Genomic DNA, 23530 nt, shown 5'->3' on the forward strand with positions numbered 1-23530 from the left:
CCAAATCAACAAGCAGTATTAGAATGCAAACTTTACGACAAACTAGAATCATTCATTGACCTTTGTGGTGTAATAATTCCAAATGAAATCTTTGAAAAAGACAGCGAAGTAATATTAACGTCCTCTTTAAGTAAAGTTGCTGAAAATAATATTCTTTATATCTATGTCTTGAACATTACTGATCACCCAGTGACTATCAATAAAGGTGAAGAAATAGCCCAATTGTCGTTCTTAACGTCTGATCAAGCTGAAAAGTTGTTAGAAGTAGACCCACAGTTAATAAATGTAGCAAAAATGAGTGAAAATTATTTAACAGAAATAAATCAACTAATTCAAGTCACAGATACGCCAAAAAGAAAGGCCCAACCAGCAAAGCCGGCCCCGGAATATGACAAATTGTGGTTCCCAACGCCTGAAACGTGTCCAGATCCGACAAATTTGTCGTCCTTGCAGAGAGAAATATTTGAGCAATTGTTAAAACTACAAGAAATGGAGAAATTAGACCCAAAGGGTAATAATCAGGACAAAATAACCTTTTTGAGCAAATTCCCGTGGGAAAAATCGACCCTCAATGATGAGCAAAAAGCTGTAGTAGGTGAATTATAAGTTGAATTCAGTGAAATCTTTGCGAAACACAGATTTGACGTTGGATATAATACAGATTTAAGAATATAGTTAACTCCTGAAAGAAGTATACCAATTTATGAACAAGGCCCTCCAACGCCTATCCATCTGAGAAATGAGCTACAAGTAGAACTCGTTCTAATGCATAACTACGGACTGATATCAACTTTGTCTCAGTCAAGATATAGTAGTCCGCTTTTCGCTCAACGGAAAAATTCAGGAAGACTTCAGCAATACGGAGAAAATTCAGCAATACGGAGAAAAGTAAATCATTTGTTGAAAAACGATTATGTGAATACGAATTTCCCGATTTCAAACATGAGTGACGCAATAAACTACTTTGCCGGGAAAAAAACTGTTCACAAAACTTGACTGTTCTCAAGCATATCACTGTGTGCAAATGGCAGACGATGTATCAGTGCAACTGCTAGCATTTAACTTTGCTTCGAGAACCTATGCTTATAAATGTCTTGACCAAGGATTGAATAAGTCAGTAACTGGATTTAGTTCATTTATTAGACATTACTTGGACCCATGCTTAGCCTCAGGAAATTGTACCCAGTTTATGGATTATATCGGAAATGCAGTAACAAATTTTGAACAATTGGTACCCTCTTTGCGAGAAATATTTATCTGTAAACGTCAATCCGGACTGAAACTGTCGCCCGAAAAGTGTGAAATAGCAACAGATACAATGAAATTCCTCGGAAATAACATCAGTGCAGAAGGAATATCACCAGAAAAAGCAAAAATAACGAAAATTTCGTTTAAATTTCGTTTAATCGGCTTCACTCAATTCTTCCGTAATTACATATTTAATCTAGGTGAGAAAATAATGTCATTTTACAAGCTCCTGAAGAAGGATGCAGTGATAGAAACTACCGAAGGACACGTAAAAGCATTAGAAGTAATAAAGAAGGATCTAATGGAAGCAACGAATGTAACATTGCGATTGCCGAAACCAGGCCTACAGTGTGTAATTCTTTGTGACGGTCGTTACCACGGTGCAGGTTTTGTACTAATGGTGGAAGACTACGTAAATGAAACTGGAAAGAAAGAAAAGAAAACATACGCTCCGTATCGTTTGGATCGCATTTGTTTAATGCAACGCAATTAAAGTTTTCAATCTATTACAAAGAGTTCCTAGCTTTGTACTACGCGCTGGACTACTTTTCGCACTACCTTTGGGGATCAAGCAAACAAACAAAGTAATTATACTAACTGACAACAAAAGCCTCACACAATTCTTTCAGTCAAAAGTAATACCGCCATCACTTTGGAATTGTTTTGACAGAATACTTGCCTTTAACATTGTAATCGCTCACATTCCTGGACGCGCTAATTACGCTGCAGATTACCTCTCCCGAATGGAGAACGACAAAACAGCAACAATGTCTTTAAAGTTAACAGATAGATTTCCAGTCAGAGAAATAGAAATTGATACTGAAGCACAAAACCCTGATATAGAAATGAATGCTTTATTTGATGAACACCAAGCACTTGGAAACCAAGTTACTGATGAAACCCTTCAACAATTAAAAACCCTGGGATTATACGAAGAGTACAAAAAGAAGCACCTCAATAACGAATTAAATGAAATTCATGGGCTATTAAAACTTAAACGAAAACAAGAAATAAATTCAATTGAGTACCCAAATCCATTAGATGAGTTCCCAGACCTTGCAGACAACTTAATTAGTCTCAATTTAGCAGATGAGCAGCAAAAAGATGCAGACATTAGAACAGTAATAAGCTGGATTCAACAAAATAATCAACAACCAGACTTAAAGTATGCTTCAACCAATTTAAAAAAGTATTACAAACATTTAAACAGATTAATTCTTGAAAGAAATGTCTTATACCGGAATTTTTATGATGATACTGGAAAAGTACTTCATAAACAATTATGTGTACCTAAGCATTTAAGGAAAGATTCTATATACAGGCTCCATAGTTCACAAACAGCAGGTCATTTAGGCATTAAAGCAACAATTCAAGAATTCAAAGCGATTTTATTACCCAGGCTTCACCGAACATTTCATTAGTTTCATCAAAAACTGCCTCAAAAAGCCACATCACACCGAAGTTACAACCAGTCAGTTCACTACAATCATATCCAGGAGATATGCTACAAATTGATTTAGTAGGCCCCCTCAAGTCATCGCAATTTAAGTATGTTTTAAGTGGAATAGATGTCTTCACAAAGTATCTATTCGCAGTTCCATTAACGAATGGGTATGCTGACACAGTAGCCCGAGAACTAGTAAGGGTGTTCTTCCAACATAGCTACATTCCTCAAACAATACTTAGTGACTTAGGAACAAATTTTACTTCAGAATTAATGTCAGAGTTAGCAACTTTATTAGAAGTAAAGTTGAAACATGCCTCACTAAAGCACCCTCAAACTATTGGAGCAGTAGAGCGATCTCATGGACCATTAAAAAGAATATTGAAGCTCAACACTGAGGAACAATGGAAAGATTGGCACAAATATGTTCCTCCGGCAACATTCATTCATAATACTTCCTATCACTCAGCGACAAATTGTTGTCCTTCAACTTTATTCCATGGCAGAGAACCTATAAAGCCCCTTGACATTAGGTTCTCCAGAAAAGTAATGGATGCAGTAGCAGTAAATTCGGATTTTGTCAATGAACTGCAAGATGCCATGATGCAAAAGTTTGGGGAAAGCAAAGAAAAACTGACGACTGCATACTTGAAGTACAAAAAGTTTTATGATCAAAAGGCCTCAGCAAAACCGATTCCGGAGAAATCATTCTGTTTACTTTTGAAACCTAAGCTACTAGAACACTCAACAGTAATTGCTTTACAAATTCAGAAATGGCTACCGCTATATAAAGTAGAAAAAGTCCTTACTAACTCTAATTACATTATTCGAAAAGTAAATACGAATTACACACAATGTGTTCATCGCATCAGATTGAAACCAATTAAACCGAGTGAAAATCCTGAAGACCTCGAAGTAGTTAACCCTGTAAACTTTCAACCTAATCCATCGAGAAGACAACACATGGAACCGGAACTATTTGATAAACATATCCCGGAACTGATAAACGAACGAGAAAAGGAGTTAAAACAATCCACAAAAGTGAAACAGGACCCAGTTAAAGTGACCATAAATGTTCCCTTAGGTGGACCATTAGCCGGACCTGCAGCAGCAGCACCTCCAGCAGCACCACTGCCCCCCCCCCCCCAAGGGTGGTAGCACCAGCAGTTAGACCACGAACAGCCCCAGTCCATCTTCCAGTATTTGATTCTTCAAGTTCAGACGAAGCAATTCCTATTTTTTTTGAAGAAAATAGCTGTTCAGATGAAAATCTAGCTGACTTGAACCTAGATGCTGAACAAATAGCTAGAATACCGGTTGATCCGTTAATTGCTGACGAAATCAGACAGCAAGAACCAGAAGTTCGTGTTCCTTTAGTATCATCCTCATCAGATGATGAAATGTTCCTACCAGCTCAACAACCTCAACCATCAATAGTACCACTAGACCTTGAATCGCCTCCAGGAACACGCGAAGAACAATTTGCGTTAACTGACAAAAAATTAAGAGCCCGACCTTATCACCCTAAACGACAACCAGGGAAAAGTGCCTTTAAATCACCGGAACACCAACAGCAGAAAAATGTACAAGGATTTAAAATAACTAGACAAATATGGTTACACGATGAAGATAGAACAAACCCTTACATCACCAACCAAGTTAGAAGATCAGGCAGTCCTAGACCAAAAAACGCACGTGCCAGACTGGAACAAGAAGAAAAACGTGAAGCAATAAAAGCATCAGCACAAGCAGCAAAACAATAAAATAAACCAAGTAGAGAGACAAAATTAGATCAAGTTAGAGCTAGTATAGCAAAATATTCAGGGAAAAAGCCCAGCAGTTCAGCAAACAGACCAGTAACCAGATCTCAAACAAAAAACTCTTCACCAGGCTCTTCAAATCAAAACTTAAATCATTTTAGCCAAGAAATAAATGCAACATATCTAAGCTCACCAACAGATATCTTATACTCTCCACACTCATTTGCACACTGTATATCAGCATACCTTGCAATGGCAAAGGGATTAGCCCGACAAGTCAAAAGCTGGTACCCAGCAGCCCCAAGTGCAATTAGACTTAGATATCCACCAGATATTGGCTCAGTTTTAATTTACTTTGACCCCATTTTCGAACGTTATATCTTCAGTTTAGTCACCAAATTTAGGTAATACCACAAACCCACATACGAATCTGTATTAGCAAGCCTTTATGAACTGAGAGAAATAATAATAGATACAGGAATTTCACACTTAAGTCTTCCAAAACTCGCCAGTGGCTATGATAAATTAGATTTTAACATCATTTTTGAGCTTATATGTCAAATCTTCGACCCTCTACCCATCGCCATCTATATCCATTAGCATTTACAGACCCAGTACAGTCTAGCAGTACCCTCTATTTTCCCCAAAAGCTCAACAAGCCTGAGCAACTTAGCCCTAAAGTCCAAAAATCGCCTAAAATTGGAAAAATTTCGACCTTAAATCCCAGTTATTTTGATATATCTCAAGAACTACTTGTTTGAACCTGGATTAATCTATTGTTCTGAAAAGCCCTCATCCAGTAGAAGCGATCCCAGCTATAATTGACCCCATTTGACCCGCCCTAGGTATCAAAAACTTAGCCCGAAGTTGACCATTCCAAAAATCCTAGGTTCACCTCAGAAAAACAGTTATAAAATTGTGAAAAATGCCCCGATCATTCCAAACTTTTGAGCTGCAGCATTTTTCAAGTCGAGGAACCGACATGCAAAGTTTGAACCGATTTGAAGAACTTTAAAAATCGAGTGACACTGGAGCCCCCGATTTTTGGCACTTTTCGAATCCGCTCGAATTCAATCATAACTCCTACAAAGAACCCCCAATTGACCTGTTTTATAGCCCTAGACCATCCTACAGCTCACGCTTGACTCCTCAGTACCCAAAAATCCCGTCAAAAATCAATAAAAGTTGATTTATGACAAAAATACCGAACCCTACCAAAATGCGTTAAAATTGATTAAAATGTAGTGTAAATTATATCCCAAAAATATGCCAAAAACTGTCCCAAATGCCTCCAGCAACCATTAAAACAACCATTAAAACCCAATATTTCCAAGTAGATGTTGGAAAATGACGAAAAAACGAAAATTGCGTTCTGCTTCAGTTCACTGCTTCAAAAATTTTGTCATTTTATTCTCCACCTGACCTGATAAAAACCACCTATACCCCCTACAACCCTAGTGCAACCCCCCACTAGCCTCTTAGTAGCATAAAAACCAGTCGCAGCTCACCCCAGTATCAAGCATGAAGACTTAAATCCAAATAAGCTCCGAAAATGCCACAATTTTATCAAAAAAAATTTAGTTATTTCCCACTATAGTCGAAATTATTAACTTCTGACAGCAATTAACCAAACCATCGGCACTCCCCCACATCTATAGCTCTCAGAATATGCACTCCCAACCCCGTAGTGCCAATACAAGCTGTCAAAAGACTGCCAAAGTAGCGAAAATCACAAAAAATTGAGTGTAATTTCCGAAAAAAGTTATCAGAATTGCATCTTAATACCTGAATATGCCCCATTTTATTGTTAATTCAGTTAGCCTTACTCATGAGCAGTCCAACCATAGCAATATCAACCATTTTGAACAAGTTTTTCATAGCCTCATAGCCAATAACCTATCCCCTATCTGAGCCTTTTCAAAAAACCCAGGTTCACTGCAGCAAAAACGTTATAACTCGTGAAAAAATAGTTGAAACCGCCCAAATTTTTGCGCTGCTGGTTTTTTGAGCCGATAAAGCGATTCACCAATTTTGAACTCAATCGAAGCATTTTAAAAATTGAGTGACGCTGGGGCCCTCAATTTTGGAGACTTTTTGAAAATTTAAGAACAAATTCATAAAATCCGAAATATTGATCGAAAACCAGATATTATTAGCTTAAAACATCTGTATGCTCAAGCTCTACACGCCCGTATCAAAAATATTAAAAATTGTTAGGTAAAATGTTGAAATAAGAGCAAAAAACTGAAGCCTACCAAATTCGCCAAAACAGAGCCAGATTTAGACCAGAAAAATAGTACCAAATAGCCAATCTATGAGCCCATATCCAATATTCAGTCTCTCTATTAGTTGTCCAAGCCCAATAAACCCATACAATTGCACAGAAATTCATAAATATTGAAAAAAATGAAAAAATCAAAAATTGCACATATTTGATCAAATTTAGCCCAAAAGTATAAAGTGAAAAACTCCACATAATAAAGTCAAATCATGAACCAAGCTGCACCAATAGCTGCCACTAACATAATATTCACTAGTATGACCCACAATTCCGGTCAAAAATCAAATATATTCAATCTATGTCAACTTATTCGCCAAACATGATGCTTCACAAGTAAAAATCTAGCAAATTTCACAGCAAAACTGGCACCAAACACAAGTTAATCAACTTCAAAGCTACCAAAATGCCACCTCTGATAGCCACAGAGATCAGTACTAACAGTTAGCACCTGATTTAGGTCACTAGAGAATCACCAGACCGACACATGTCTCGAAGAGGCTCAATTAGTGGAAAAATCATGTCTGAAAATTAGCATTTTGGACGTAAAAATAAATGTTCTGATCCGATAAATAGCTTCAAACCCTATAATTCAGTAATATACATTAGTACCAAGCATAGACAGTACCATTTTAACTATTCAATACTGATAATGTATGAACAGTGATGACTTATTCAGCCCGAAATTTCATGATTCAAAAATAGCCAGGTTCACATTACGAAAATAGTCATAACTTTGCCAAAAATGCTCATACTGCGCCAAATTTTAGCGCTGCAGCGTTTTTGAGCCACAGAAGTGACCTGCCAATTTTGAGCTCGATTGGAGCAATTTAAAAATTGAGTGACGCTGGAGCCCTCAAATTTTCGCATTTTTCGTTTTCTCAAACATGAATAAAAAATTTGACCAAAAAGTGCCCAAAAACATGAATTTATAGCATAGTTGTTCCCCACCGATGTCTACCGAGTGAAAAATTTGCCCAAAGTTCAATTAAAATTGAAAAATTCGCATATATGCAACACCAGTCTTGATGCCAAAAAATGACATAAATTACGAAGAAATTACATGTTCAAAATAGTACCAAATACTCTTCCAAACCAGTTCAAATTACACACAAACGCTGTTAACAAACAGGACAAGTACCTAGAACCAGTCAATAACCAGTATTTCACAAGTTAAGTAAAGTTAATGCTCAAAAATCAAAAAAGTCGTTAGGTCACCAATTTTGCACTTTCACAAATATATCATTATAAAGTCACACACCGCAGTTAAAATGTTACACACACTACAGCTACTAGGTCCAACAGAAAAAGCCAGTCATTAAAGTTACAATCGATAGATAATAAGTAAAAACTCACCAAAAAATGCAACTACACTACATGATAATCAAAACAATTGAACTGAAACTAGTTAACTTCCATCAGCGCACCCTTATCACTCAGCAAATTCAGGCACTGACTGATAACACACGCAACAAACAACGCTGAAAAGCCATAACAATCAGTCACTACTACCACTGACATCTACTTATTCGTTAAACACTCACTAACTGTCCCATTTCCCCTATTTACTCCCTGAAAAACTCAAAAAAACATGTAAAGACTGCATAGTTCGACCCCCCAACCACCATCCCCATCATCACACACCCATCAGTCAACCAAATAACCACACTTCAACAAGTGTAAACACCATATTTAGTAGTAATATCAATAAACACACACATCAACACACATGACCCAAAAGTAGAGTACACCTGAAACAAATAAATATCACATAAATAAGTGCCATATTGAGAAAAGTAGAACTAGAAGCCTGAATACAGTAAATAAATGAGCAAATAAACACAGGAAGGCCAACAAGAAACCATATGAACACCCAGAAGAGCCACATCAGCAGAAGATTGTCCTGAAACATAGTTGTTATTATTGAAACACGAAAATGTTACTTACACTTGTATTGAATCTCGTACTTTTCGGCCCCACTTTTGAGACTCCGATCAACACATAAGAAGCGTTGGCCCAAGGAATAATCTTCCACAAGGAAGGAAAAATCCTTATCACTGAGAAGTTTATCAATTCAGAGTTTTTAGTACCGTTTCCGAGGTATAACTTTACAGTACGCCAACAATTAGAGACCCTACTTCTTGAACTCTCAAAGAAATGGATAACACAATCAGAGTTTTGCAACATGACGCATAGTACCACGTGCCGAAACCAGACAGAAGTCTTCAATGTTGACTGGCTTTACTCGAAGATCCTAAACGAAACAATCGAAGCCGAAATTGAAGTCTTTAAACTACGCAATGAGACTGAAAAACTCCTCACCAGAGTCGAAGAGGACCTCCGAAACAGACAGAAAAGAGCCGCCCTGCTTGCTATAGCAACCGCAGTCGCTGTAATTGGACTCTTTGGTCCAGGAATAGTAATGAGCAGCGGAGGATGCGGCGGAATCACAGGAATTTTCGGCTCATGCCAACGAACGTCTCAAAACGCTGAAAATATCGATCGATTAGCAAACAGTTTTAATAGCCTCAACGACTATGTCATGGAAATCGGCGCACAAACAGATGAGAAATTTTTTCTAGTTGCTGACGAACTTCCTAAGGTTTATAAAGTTCAAAACGAAATGCAAGAACAGAAACTGGAAACTAGTTGAGGAACAACTAGAATCATTACTTCTTACTCTTTATGCAGATATTAAAAGTTATCGAGCAGCCTTATATTCTTTTCGAATTAATGTTATAAATGCTACTCCTACTTTACTCGATAAACGTCTTCCAATCTCTTTAGTACCGCGAAAATCTTTGATAAAGATCCTGGATGCAGTCCATGATAGCCAAAAGAACGCCCCAGATCGTCTAACTTTGGCAATACAGATGACTGACATACTTTCGTACTACGATGCGAAACTAGTACAAGAGATTTCGACAGTTGAAGACGGACTTCTACTGACATTAGCCATTCCCCTAGCCTCTAGCCAGACAGTGTTTGAAGTTTACCGTGCAAATGTAATCCCTATTCCCCAGAAGGACTCTGTAGACGCCTTACAATGGGTGATAGAGGAAGAGTACTTAGCAATCTCAGAAGGACAGATGGAAACTACAGTACTGACGAGAGCTCAGTATGACAACTGTCTTGGATCGCCACGATACCGCATCTGTCATGAGACAATGGAAACCCACCTTGGATTCTCCTCGTGCTTAGTAACCCTCAAGTTTCATCATGCAATTACAGCATTGAAAGTATGTGACACAGAGAAGGTTGTGTTACCCAACCCCGAACGAGCACAGAACCTTGGATACGGCATTTGGCTCCTAACATCAGCTTCAAGTGATTTTAACCTTAGTGAGATTGGTACGGACGAGAATGGCCGACACACCAACATTCCTCATAAAGGTTGTAACATCTGTTTAATCACATTAAAATGTGGACATACAATGTTCAAAGACCACATTAAAATTCGAGCTGATTTACAAAGTTGTCAGTATCTTCCAGCGAAGAGAATCAATGTAAAATTACCAGACCCATTAGAACATCTAATTGACTCAGTTCCAAACATAAACGAACTTCCGAAGTATGAATCAGGCACTGAAGCAAATCTAGATTTATTGAAGAAAGTTAAAACAGAATTCATTTACTCCAATCGAAAATTATCAACAGAATCACTTGATGATATAGCGAAGCCTATTACCACTGAAATGAAGTCATTTAAGCCAGCACTAATTGACAAACTTGAATCTTACGTGCCAATCAAACTTTCTCTTTCGCTAACAATCATTGTCTTTATCGGAAATCTAGCTCTACATATTCTCTTCATGTACTTATAGTAGCCCATAAAGTAGCCTTTGTACGACGAATGGTACCAAATTTCATGAAGCTTAACGTAACCAATGTACCGCTGAACCCAGTAGTTTCCGTACCCAAACATCTGAAAGCAGACGTTGTTACAACTCTAGCCAAACAACTAAAGCAACCGCCAACAGTCATCTCTCCAGAAGAACTTGGAACCCTCAAACGACAACGACGAAATTCAATGCCAGCAACCTCTACCTTGTCACTCAACACCATGGACCGATTCAACACAGACGATGAACTAGAAAACCAAGCTCAACCCCGAGAGGAGAGTATACTTTGAGCTCTTGAAAGTCTTATATAGTTCAACAATTATTAATCCTTTAACCGATTAAGTGTCCCTTCACTCATTAAGTTCAAACCATCAGTGCTTTAAATCATCAAACCATTGCCTCAATCCCAGAAATTAACCAGTGATTCAAACCATTTATTCAGCGAGTTCAAATGTGTTACCCTATTCAAAGTTTAGAGCGATTATTCAGTGAAATAACCATAATTATTTCCACTGCTAATTCCCGTCATTCTCTAAACCTTAACTTTAACTTATGTTTCCACTCTTTATTCTGAAATCGCGCATCTTCAACATCCTTAATGTTCCTTCAAAGCCTTTAATCTTGTCTTAACACTCTTTATTTTACCCTTTATCTCAATTTGTCTTAACTTAAACTTTATTTTCTCTTAACTTCCTTAAGTGTCTTTAACTTAAATGCTTTCGTTCAAAAACTCTTTTCTAAGAAAACATAAATTGGGTGGCTCCAACAAAAACATATGTATATCCTCATACTTGTGCAGATTATATGTTTTATAGAAAAATTGTAAAACCCAGTTCTTTCCCTAAAATTTTTATGGAAAATTTTCATAAAGTCCGGTAGTGTCACGCCCCTATTTCGTCCCTCATAGTTACGTGATGATATTCCTTAAAATATCCATAATTAAGTGCTTTATATTAATTAATATTCATTTAGTTTCAAGGCCATATATAGCCAGTATTTCCATCTAGGCCTGTAACCCCTAATTTGTTTATGTTTATGAGAAACAACCGCAGATTGACAGTTTTACTAGCAAGCATATCAAGTGCCTAAAAGCCTCAATATTTACTTTTTTGAGTTTCTTGAAGATAAATTCGCATAATTAGTAAACAACTTCATGAGAGATTATGTACTTGGTGAAGTAATTATTCTGATAAAGTAGGTGCTAATACAGAACTTGTATATGTACTTAACAAACATCAAGAGACGCACAAAAGCCGGAAATTGCCCAACTTGTAGATCAGTAAATATTTGCGAAGGACCAATACAACTCAATGTACAGTCCTACGGAACCCACGATCACCAGAACACCGGAGAAACAGCCTGACTATCAGTTGCTAATAAAACTCAGCAAAAACTTAAACTTCTTATTCTTTCATTGAAACTTTGTCTTTATTTTCTGATATATTAATTAAAAGGATTGAACTGGAAATTCTCTTAAAACTTCCAAGTTTGACAGACTTTGTTAGAGTAGAAATTGAGACTAACAAAACTCTAAAATACAAGGCAAACTAGTGGATATATCATGCATCCGAACCGCTCAGTAAAAGGCTGTTACTAGCTAATTTTATTAAAAATATATCCGCTAAAAATCGCACTGTGAAACATCTAAATAAGAGTTTGAAAATGACAATCATTATTACAAGTTATCTCTCAAATTTACCTCAATAACACCGTAGATTCATATTCTAAAAATCAGTGCGTAACAATAATTAATAGCCGTCCTCATCTTCTCAGCCGGCTATTATAGCGCTCCTATTTTTTATTTACTTCGTCAAACTTTTTTTCGCTTTACCCATTTTGCCGCTTTTTCGACAATTTGCGTGAAATCTTTTTGACTTCTCTAGGCTTGTTTCACTCTTCTGTCTTTCTGCTCAAAGTCCTCTTAAACAGCAGCTGCACAGCAAAGAAATTCAAAATGAAGAGAGTCAGTATAAAAAAATTAAACTCAGAAGTAGAAACGGGATAAACCCATAAAGCCCATTTTTAGATGCCCGGTACTTGAACTTTGATCTCATAAGTTTTAGTTACTATCTATAATGCTTATTGGTATTGTTACTAGACCCTGTAGGCTCTCACTGAGAGACAGGAGTATTTTTAACTACGAAATGACATCAAAAATAAATCGCTCTTAAAAATGTTTTTCTACAAATATCAATTTTTGTTGATATTTTCTTTTCTTTCAATCCCAATAGAGTTATGGGAATCAACGGCGGCTATTTTCCGGCAATCTGCCGGGTATGTTTTATACTGGCCTCTGTAGCCTCTCATTAGTGAACACGAGTATTAAAATAGTTGTCGCTTTTGAAAATGTTTTCGTCCAGAATCAATTTTCATTTTTTGTATCTTTTCAAATCTCAATTGGGGTTACGTGAATCAACTGCGGCTATTTTCCGTCAATTTATGGGTTATGTGTTCTAAAATGAGCAATTCTACCTTGGATTATCGATGAATTTCATTCACACCAGCATGTCGTCAAGATGGAAACAGGTATTAACTCATCTTTGACTAGTCTTTTTTTCCCTAAAATTTTAGTAAATTGGATCTATTTAATTTGAGTTTTAGATTGCTAGTCAACCGCTATCACAGCTGAAAACAGTTTTGCGATTTGAATAGTTAGATATAGTTTGAATAGTTGGAATGGTTGTATTAAACTCAGCTTTCTGCAAGAGTATAGAAACTGTGTTCTCAGAAATTTGTTCACTCTGTTTCGTAATCACTACTCTTTTGCTTCAGTTGAGCCGCAAAATACTCTCTCTGAAGATACTGTGATGGTTACATTGGAGACAGAGGGCGTCTCTATCACTGATGTCAAGCTACCATTTATTGTTGATAATGAAGAAAACTCTCCGGTTGTATCAGTAGAGATCCCATACAAGCCAGAAGTCACTTCATTGGTAGAACTGACAGATTGGACTGTCTCAAATGTCGATAAGGAATCGGAGTCCTGTGTCCTTAGCTGTTCTCTCTCAGTTGACACTGATGAACTGTACAAAATGAAAGAGTTGCCTCTCATTCAAGTTGAAGTTAAGACCAAGGATAGATTCTACTCTCACAAACACAACGTCAAGCTCGAACTTGGTATGTTTTATTAACTTGTCGAGCCTCCTTTTTTTAAATTTTGCGTTTCCCTTAATTTCTGACCATTCAAGTTATTTGGATTTAATTGAATGGCCGATTTTCTTTGCTTAAAATTATTGTATTGTGGGGACTAGGCGCGAGGAATTAACTTAGAGCGCAGTTTTGTTTAGTTTTTTATTCTAAGAAATGTAAAAACTATGAATAGGGTCAGTGATAGAGGCACGTGTTTTCTTATGACGCATAATTCTAATTCCGCTAAATTTTAGATTTTATAAACAGTGTATGATTTGATTATTCGAACGTGATTTTTTTGCGCATTTTTGAGTTTAATAATTGCTCTCAAACGAAGTTTGTAGCAATTATGTTAGTGCTGTCGGTCATTTTTTTATGCGATTTTCCACTTGACCGATTTTTCGTCTGACGCTTTTGACGAAGCCAACCGCTCGCCGGTCGTTTGAGAGCAATTCGCCCGACGTTAGTCGGTTATGTTATTTTACTTTCTTTGCATTTCCATTGGTGCATAGTGTCAAGTTGATGAAGATTTTATTTAGAATACAGCCACTGAATTTAGTGATTCAAACACTCTTTTTTAAGAATTTGTTTGTTGTTTTGTTTTGTGATTTAAAAAGATTTCTGAAAGTGGGTAAGATTTTCCACCATTTCTTTGTGATGCATTGTTTCAATTTCTGAAGTCTTTTATATGAAGCTGCTTTTTGCTTATTTTAATGAAATTTAGATTCTGAAGCTTTTTGTATTTCTCTTTTTTTTTTGCCTGAATGCTGTAGTGGTTTAGTCCCTGGTTGATTATGTTCAGCGTTTGAGTTGAAGGGTTTGGGGATGTAATATATGGTTTCTATCGTGTACTTGTGAATTCTACTGATTATTTTTTAGAAAGTTTTCGTACTTCTCTACTTTATCAACTTTCGTTGATGACTACTCATATATATCTTTAAAAGACTAGTTGAATTACTTTTTTAAATATTACAGCTAATGTTGTTCTACTTCAGTTGAACCCAAGAAGACAGTCTCTGACGACAGTGTGACCCTTGCTAAAGACAATCAAGGCATTCTGTCCACTATTCTCAAGCTACCATTTGTTGTCGATGAGGATGAAAAATCACCTCGTGTAGCAATTGAATTACCAGACAAGCCAGGAGATACTCCATTGGTAGAACTAGTAGACTGGACTGTCTCACAAGTTGACAAGGAATTGGAAACTTGTGTCCTGAGCTGTTCTCTCTCAGTTGACTCTGATAAACTATACAAAATGAAGGAACTGCCTCTGATCCAGATTGAAGTTAAGACCAAAGATGGATTGAAGTCTCACAAACATGACGTCATGCTAGAGAGAGGTATATTTCCAACTCCTCCTTTTGCTTTATTTCAGTCATCTGCTGCCTTTGCTCGTCCGTGTGTAGAAAAAGTAACAGAACACGACTTAGAAAACGTTGCACTTTTTTCATGATTTTTGTACTCTAATTTTGGTCACACCGAACCGGGAAGTGGTGCAAAACGGCAGTGTTTCTTGGACGTATTTTTTTTCACTCTTATTCTAAAGTATACTGAAATAGAAAGAATACAGTATTCTGGAAAGCCTAATAATGCGTTTCAAGTTCAAATTGGGCGCATAATTAATAATTCATGGAATCAATGTTTCTTTCTCAACTGAAGTTTTTTTGTTTTATAAAATTGTACACATATTAATCCATTTTTGGCAGTTTTTTTTTCAATTTTTCTCTTTTTTTGTGTTTTGTTTTTCATTACAGGAAACAATCTTTTTTGCGCCATCAGAAATTTCATTTGAATTCATTAATTAATCGCTCAAACGAAATTTGTAGCAAGTATAATAGTTCTGTTGGTCTTTTTATGCAATTTATCGCTTGGCCGATTGTTCGTCTGACCCATATGAATTTTGTCCTCAAAAACGGGATAAACAGGTACTCCCCAGCGGCCATTAAGTGCTCTTAGAGCTTTCCAGCTCACTATTTGCCCAGTATGCGATTCACAGAAACCGTTTTGGAGACTTATACTTATGATGTGAAGGGCGAGTTTGACCACCCCCACCCCCCCAAAAAAAAACCGTAGCTAGCTACTGACAAAGCCAACTGCTCGCCGGTCGTTTGAGAGCAATTTGCCCGATTTTAATCGATTATGTTAATTGAATTATTGCTAGCGCCAAGTTATTGAAATTCCGTAAAAAATTTTTCATAAGGGCAATTGTAAATTATTATTTTACATTTTTTAGAAAGTTTTTGAAAAAATCGAAGCTTAGAATTCTGTTTTTACTCTTTTTATCTATTCAAGAAGATGTATAATTACGTTTTCTGATTCTCAACTGCTAAATAATAAACTATATGTTTTCTCTTCAATTATTCAAATTTCAAAAATCATGTATTCTTTTTGTTTCTGCAGTGTTTCGTACAGTGTGTTCATTTTCTCCATTATCTAGCATGTATCCTTATAGCAGTTTCCTAACACCTATTGTTTTATTTGTTCTGTTTTTTCAGTTGTTGAAAAACTGAACGAGTTTAGCTTTTTCTTGGATTTTTGTCATTTCTTTTGTTTTTCTTATTTCTTTGATTTGTGGTCAATTTTATTTGACATAATGCAGCATTGAGATTTTATTATTTTCGGCGATTTTTCTTGGGGCAGTGGTTTTGTTTTAATACGATTTTTTGTCTTTTGAATATTATTCTGTTTTTGTGTTTTTAATGATTATTGCGGCTGAGCTTAACAACTCAGAAATCAAATTGAATAGCGCTTCAAGGCCATTTCATGCCTTAAAGCTAGAATAGCGTGACAAGCGAAATTTAATGCTACATTCTATCGAACTCATACGGATTTGTTCATTTTGTTCAATATTTATATTTAGCAACTATTATTAGTATACAATCGTCATTCATGAAGTATAACTCAAACTCGAACTACCTCAACCACCAGCAAAACAATACTACGACTTAACAGTATTGCATCAGATTCTTTGCGATTGGATTGCGAATCAACCTGTTATTGATACAGAATATTCGACAAAAGTTCCACATGGTTAGAGATTTCCCATGACATCAAATTTACACTGAAAAAGTGACGTTATGGAAAAGTGTTCACATTCTGTCGACATTATTATCTACAACCAATCAACAGTTCAGTTTTGACATGTAAATCCACCTGACTAGCAGCATAAAAGGAGCTTGAAAAACTACCAAAAATCAGTTGAAACTTGCAATTTTGGTTATGTTAAACTGACATACAGTGCGTATTGAAGCACACTTTCTTGAGCGGTAAATTACTTGTTATCGTGTCTTGTTTCTGTAGATCATATTAGTGATTGTACAGTTTTAACTTTACTTTGACTTGTGAAAAGAGAATTAACTTTGATATTCTCAAAACTTTCTTTCTGAGGAACGAAGTTCCTAAGTAAGAGAAACTTTGTGCAAAGCATAAAGTCAGTTTCTCTTACTGGCTTTAACGAAGCCTACTCTAGTTTAACATTGTTGTTATTGAAACCAAAAGAGAGACTTGCTAACATTAAAGTTAGAAGTTTTATTGTTGTTGTTCAGTTACATTTACAGTTTTCTGACTGTTCTTGCAATCTTTGAGATAGAAAGCTGAAACTTTGCAAGACTATAGCCAAGTTATAGGGCTACATTTTGTCGGAATTAGAATTTGCGATTTCGAATTATGACTTGAGTTATTAACGAAAACTCAAACAAAAAATTGATTGTTTCAATTTGAATTATTTTGCTATTCTGAGAGAAACAAGTTTCTTATTCAGCAAAGCTGAGCGATTAGTTATCTGGAGTAATTGAGCAACAAGAAATGCAACGGTAATCTACAGTATAGCGGATAATACAGTTCACAAAAGTTAACTGCAAAAACACAATATCCAGACAGATTTGAAACCGCTGAAACGAACTGGGCGGTGTAAAGTTTTCCTTGACTTTGATAGGAGAGCAGCCGTTACATTTGGTCCGCCGACACGGACAGTGGAAGGCAAACTGCTGTCCAACCTGATGAAGAGAGTCTGAAGGCACCCCCCAAAGAGAATCAAACAAATCAACAGCGCAACGCCAGTGAGGCAGAGCGAAAGTTGCGAGTGCAGTTCACAAAACACGTTGAAGAATTGTCCTCGTTTAAACGGAACAAGCAAAGCAAAAGGCAACCAGGCAATCTTAACGCAATCAGCAGAGAGGAGCTTCAATCAACAGCTCAAAGGTACGACAAGAAGCTCCAAGATTTACGGGGAAGTCAACAACAAAACAGGGATTGGCTACAAAATAATTGAAGATTCAGATCGACCCAGCAAACTAAAGGTCCTCTACCAACAGACTGTTCACCTTCTAGAGGAAGAAATACCCAAGCAACTGCAGCGTCGAAACAAGCTTGTGCCCTATCAAGCTAATTTCGTTGAAGAGCATCTGAAAGAAGCAAGGAAGTGCAAAGCAAGTTTGGACTATCATTGGCTTGCATATATAAGCAAAGGCACGCAACCAGAAATGAATGCAGAGCAAAGCAACGAAACCCAAGCAGTAAACGACAGCGAGAGCATTAACAACTACCCCACGGACAACACAGTTGCTCAAACAGTGCAAAAGGAGCAACAGCAAGTGGCCAAGAGACGGGGAATGTTTCGGAAACATCTTCAGCAAAGCAAAGGCGAGAGGAAAGGATGAAGAAATTCGATATCGAATTCGAAACCAAGATGCGACTTGAACAAGCACGGTTTGAGCGGAGGAGGCTAGAGCTGGAAATGCAAATGAAGCAACTGGAAACCAAGCATCAACTGCTGGAGGAAGAGCGTGAGCTAGAGCGCAAAGTGAAGAGAACAGCATTAGAGAACGATGATGCTTGTTCCCAATCAACTGGGGCTCGAGACAAATCACCCTTCAACTGGATCCCAAAGGAGAGAGATGTCTCAGACTGGGCCAGCAGGATCGACAACCTTCTAACACCAGAACGACCAACAGCTCGCTTTGAAGTAACCCCTGAAGTGAACAGGTATAGTCGCTTCTCACAATGTCGCAGTTCACGAGACCGATCCTCAAGTGTTGAAGACCGAGACGTTTCCCTCAGAGCTGGTCTATTACGATACAACACTGGCTATTCAGGTAGTAGTAGCCTACCAAAGCTGAAGTTGAACAACTTCGACGGAAACCCTCTCGAATGGCCGGAGTGGTCTAGTATGTTCATTGCTACAGTGGATCAACGACCAATACCAGACTCAGAGAAGATGAGCCATCTGAAGACTCTACTGACAGGCAAGGCAAGGTCAGCAATCTCTGGAATATGCTATTCTGGACAGTTCTATGGTGCTGCATGGAGCATTCTCGAGAGGAATTTTGGAAGGCCTCATGTGATCATTTATGCACAACTGGAGAGCCTTCGCAAAGCAAGTCAGGTGAAACCACACGACTCAACAGGTCTGATCAGTTTCTCAGTTATTGTTTCGAACTTTGTGAATGTGCTCAAAGAGTACAAGCAGATTGGTTATCTGCAATCAAGCTCGACATTGTATATGGCAGTAGATAAACTACCCCAAGTTCTCAAAGAGAAGTGGTGGTTCTATGTTGATGATAAAGATGAAGGTTGGCCTGATCTGATTATGTTTGAAAAAGGGCTATCAAGGATAGCATTCGTGCACGAAGGGTTTTCAGCTTTCAAGGGAGAGCGAAGAGAAGAAGACCGAAGAAGCACAAATAGAGACAAACGGTTCTCGAAAACATCGAACTTCAGTGCAAGTTCCAACGTGAAAGAAACGAAGCAAACGCAAAGTGATCACTGTCCGGTAGCTGATGGCACTCATAGAATATGGAACTGTCCACTATTCAGGAACATGAGTGTGAATGATCGGTACGCAGCAGTGAGAAAGCAACGCTTATGTTAGGGATGTCTAGGCAAAGGACATGCAATCCTAGATTGTAAAGTCAATGCGTGCGGCATCAATGGACGCATCAAGAAGCACAACCGATTGCTACACTCAGAAAACCAAATGGACGAGGGCGATCATGCAGTCAACGTAAGCACAGCAACAATCAACCAGAGTAACGAAGTTACTAGCTTTCTTCAGATAGTTCCTGTCTCAATACAGAGCGGTGGCAACAGGCTGAACACGATAGTGGATCAACGGTTTCATCGATAGTGGATCAACGGTTTCATTCATTGATCAAAGTGTGCAAGAGAAGTTACGGGCCCAAGGCACCGGTGTGACGCTCAACATAGCTGTCATACACGGAACGAAGGATCTGAAGACAGAAAGGGTTCCTCTCAAAATAAAGGGACTACATTCAAAGGTGCATTCAATCGAAGCGTTTGCACACCCGTCAATCTCTTTGGGAAACACAAACTACAACTACAACAAGCTGAAGCAAAGCTTCAACCACTTGAGTGTTTTACCAAACAAAAGCTTCAACTTGATGGAAGTTGGCATCATCCTCGGTCAAGATGCTTATGAGCTACAACGCCCATTGGACTATAAGATAGCAACACGAAATGAACCTTTCGCCGTTCTAACAGAGCTAGGATGGGTAGTCAGTGGACCCATGACGGGCAAAAGAAGACAAAATGTTTGTCATTTCGCCTGCACAGAAGTTGTGAAAGTGGCTGAGAATATCCAAACCTGGTGGGACATAGAAACCTATGCTTCCAAAATCAACGTCGTCAGTCAGTCAAAGAAGGAACTGCAGGCACAAAAGATGCTAGACAGTCTGACAAAGTTCACAGGCGAGCGGTACGAAGTAGGAATGCTGTGGAGTGAACTAGAGCCAAACCTACCGAACAACTACAGCTCAGCCCTGGTTCAGCTTTACTCACTGGAGCGAAGATTCCAAAGGGACCCAAATTTGAAGATTTTGTATCAACAGTCAATAGATACAGATGTAGAAAAAGGATTCGTAAGGATATTGGACGAGTCCGAAGTGAAAGGCACCTTCGGGAAAGAATGGTATTTGCCACACCATCCAGTGCTAAACCCGAACAAGCCTGGCAAAGTAAGACGTGTTTGCAATGCCGCATCCTAGTACAAAGAAGTATGCCTGAATGATAAGCTACTAGCAGGACCTGATCTGCTACATAGGTTGATTGGAACAATATTCAGATTCCGTGAAGGACCAATAGCCCTGACAGCTGACATCGAATCGATGTTTCTACAAGTGCAAGTACCCGAACAGGATAGAAGTTGCTTGAGGTTCTTATGGCGTCCAAGAACAAATGAGCCTGTTCAGATATACGAATATCAGCGTCACGTATTTGGAGCTAAAAGTTCTCCAACTTGTGCAAACAATGCTCTCAAGCGAGTGGGACTGGACAACGAAAAAGAGTATCCGATTGCAGCAAAGGCAATACAAAACAACTTCTATATGGACGATTTCATCAAATCAGTAGAAACCCCGGAAAAAGCAATTGAAGTGTTCAACCAACTACAACCTTTTCTCTCACAACATGGATTTGAACTGAAGAAGTGGATAAGCAACAACGATGCGGTTACCGAAGCAATCCCAGAAGACTTGAAGTCAATCAGCAACACAAAGCAAGTCGAAGTGGAACCCAATACGGAGGGATCCTCAGTGCTAGGACTACAATGGACCGTTACTGATGACAGTCTTCAAGTATGCAGAGGTACAAACAAGGAAGTTGAAGCACCTATAACCCAGAGGAAGATTCTGTCACTGGTATCTTCAGTATTCGACCCGATCGGATTGTTTGCTCCGTTCAGTGTTCACATGAGACGACTTTTGAAAGGCATCTGGACTAAGAATGGACAACATTGGGACAACGAAGTGGAGCCTGGTGAAGAAGAAGAATTCCTGAGATGGAAAGAGCAACTTCCAATTGTAGCTGAAACAAGTATCGATAGAAGATACTTCAACAGAGAGAGGGATAAAACCGAACTTCATGTGTTTGCTGACGCATCTGAAGACACGATGTGTGCAGTAGCCTATCTACGTTCACAACCAAAAGAATACGCAGCTGACTTAGCATTTGTCATTGGAAAATGCAGAGTGGCACCGATGAGGCATATTTCAATACCGCGATTGGAATTGCAAGCGGCAGTCATGGCAGTGAGGTTGAAAGAACAGATAGTCAAGGAACATGAAATGAAGATAAACAGTTGCAGTTTTTGGTCAGACTCAACTACAATACTGCAGTGGATACACAGTTCCCATCGCAAGCAACAAGTGTTTATGGCCAATCGAGTGGCTGAGATACTAGATACAACTGATGTTTCACAGTGGAAACATGTCAGCGGTATTAACAACCCAGCGGACATTGGCACCAGAGCAATCAACATTGAGGAACAACCAACTGGGCCGGCCAACAACCAAAACAACCAGAAAGTGAATGGCCACAGCAAGTGAACCTCATATTTGCCTCAGATGAAGAGAATATACCCTCGTCAGTCTTCATGATACAGGCTGAAGAGAAGAAAGCTGTTATCCAGTGGGAACGATTCAGTAACTTCAACAGACTAGTAAATACAGTGGCATACGTACAGCGAGCATTGAACAAACACAGACCAGCAACACTCATAGTTAGCATCGAAGAAAGAGCAAAAGCAAAAGCAACGATCTTCAAGCTACTACAACAAGAACAGTTTGGTGAAGAGATGAAATCTCTCAAAGCTGAAAAGGAAATTCCAAAAGTCAGCAAAATTCTACAATTCGCCCCCTTCGCCCCATTCTACAATGCAAAGCATCCAATTTTGCTACATTGGAAACATCATGCGGTTGAATTATTCTTGCGAAACGAGCACAAGGACAATCAACACGAGGGCACTGAGCATGTAAGAAACATTGTTCAGCAGAAGATTTGGATCCTAGGCATACGGAACTCCTTAAGATCAATCAAGAACAAGTGCGTTACCTGCAGAAAAGGCAGAGCACAAAGGATAGCACCAGTCATGGTAGATCTACCCGAAGAGCGGTTAGATGCTTCAACAGCCTTTACAAATGTTGGAGTTGACTACTTTGGCCCTTTCATTGTGAAGATTGAGCGCAGAAACGAAAAGCGATGGTGTTGTCTCTTTACTTGTCTAACTATGAGAGCGGTGCATATAGAAGTTGTACCCAAGTTGGACACAGATAGTTTTCTCAATGCAATAATGAGATTTATTGCTCGAAGAGGCAAACCGAATACGATCATCAGCGACAACGAGACAAACTTTGTTGGAGCTGAAAGAGAGTTTGCAGAGTACGTTGGGGCATGGAACAAAGAAGGGATCGAAGAACATCTAATTCAACGAGGGGTCAGATGGAAGTTCAACCCACCCGCAGCACCCCACTTTGGAGTAGTATGGGAGCGGTTGGTGAGAAGTTGCAAGAAGGCAATGTATGCAGTGTTGGGGAACAGATCAGTCACCGAGGACGCTCTTTCAACAACGATGTGCATCGTTGAGCAGACTTTGAATGCGAGACCTTTGACTCCAGTCAGTTCAGATGTTAATGACTTAGAAGCATTGACTCCCAATCACTTCTTGCTTGGCAACAGGAACGTTTGCTTACCCTATCTACCATGCGCGGAAGAATTTGTTGATCATCGAAAGCTCTTTCGACAAACTCAAGCCTATGCAAATCTCATATGGGACAGATTTCGTAAAGAATATCTGCCAACTCTGAATAATCGGCAAAAATGGCGATCTACGGCGAACGAAACCCTTAAAGAAGGCGATCTCGTTTGGTTGATCGAAGCGATAAGCGTGGATATTACAATCTAGGTCGAATTGCGGAGATCATCGATGGGTCTGACGGTGTGATTCGATCAGCTATAGTTCGAACGAACGACGGAGTGTACAAGAGACCAGTAGTGAAGCTCGCCCCAGTACTACCTGGAAAAGATGTTTTCGCGATAG

General features: G+C 38.5%; 1 protein-coding gene across 4 annotated transcripts in view; it reads left to right on the top strand.

Moving 5' to 3' along the window:
• LOC142351028 (uncharacterized) overlaps positions 1-23530 on the top strand; it is a 155230-nt gene that overhangs the window by 15317 nt on the left and 116383 nt on the right. For all 4 annotated transcript variants that reach the window (XM_075403084.1, XM_075403086.1, XM_075403085.1 and 1 more), the window contains exons 3-4: positions 13345-13689; positions 14697-15041. In XM_075403084.1, the coding sequence (XP_075259199.1) occupies positions 13345-13689; positions 14697-15041 (690 nt within the window). The remainder of the gene's footprint in view (positions 1-13344; positions 13690-14696; positions 15042-23530) is intronic.

This window comes from Convolutriloba macropyga, chromosome 12, assembly GCF_964194025.1.
Source record: "Convolutriloba macropyga chromosome 12, txConMacr16.3, whole genome shotgun sequence".
Taxonomy (NCBI): Eukaryota; Metazoa; Xenacoelomorpha; order Acoela; family Convolutidae; genus Convolutriloba; species Convolutriloba macropyga.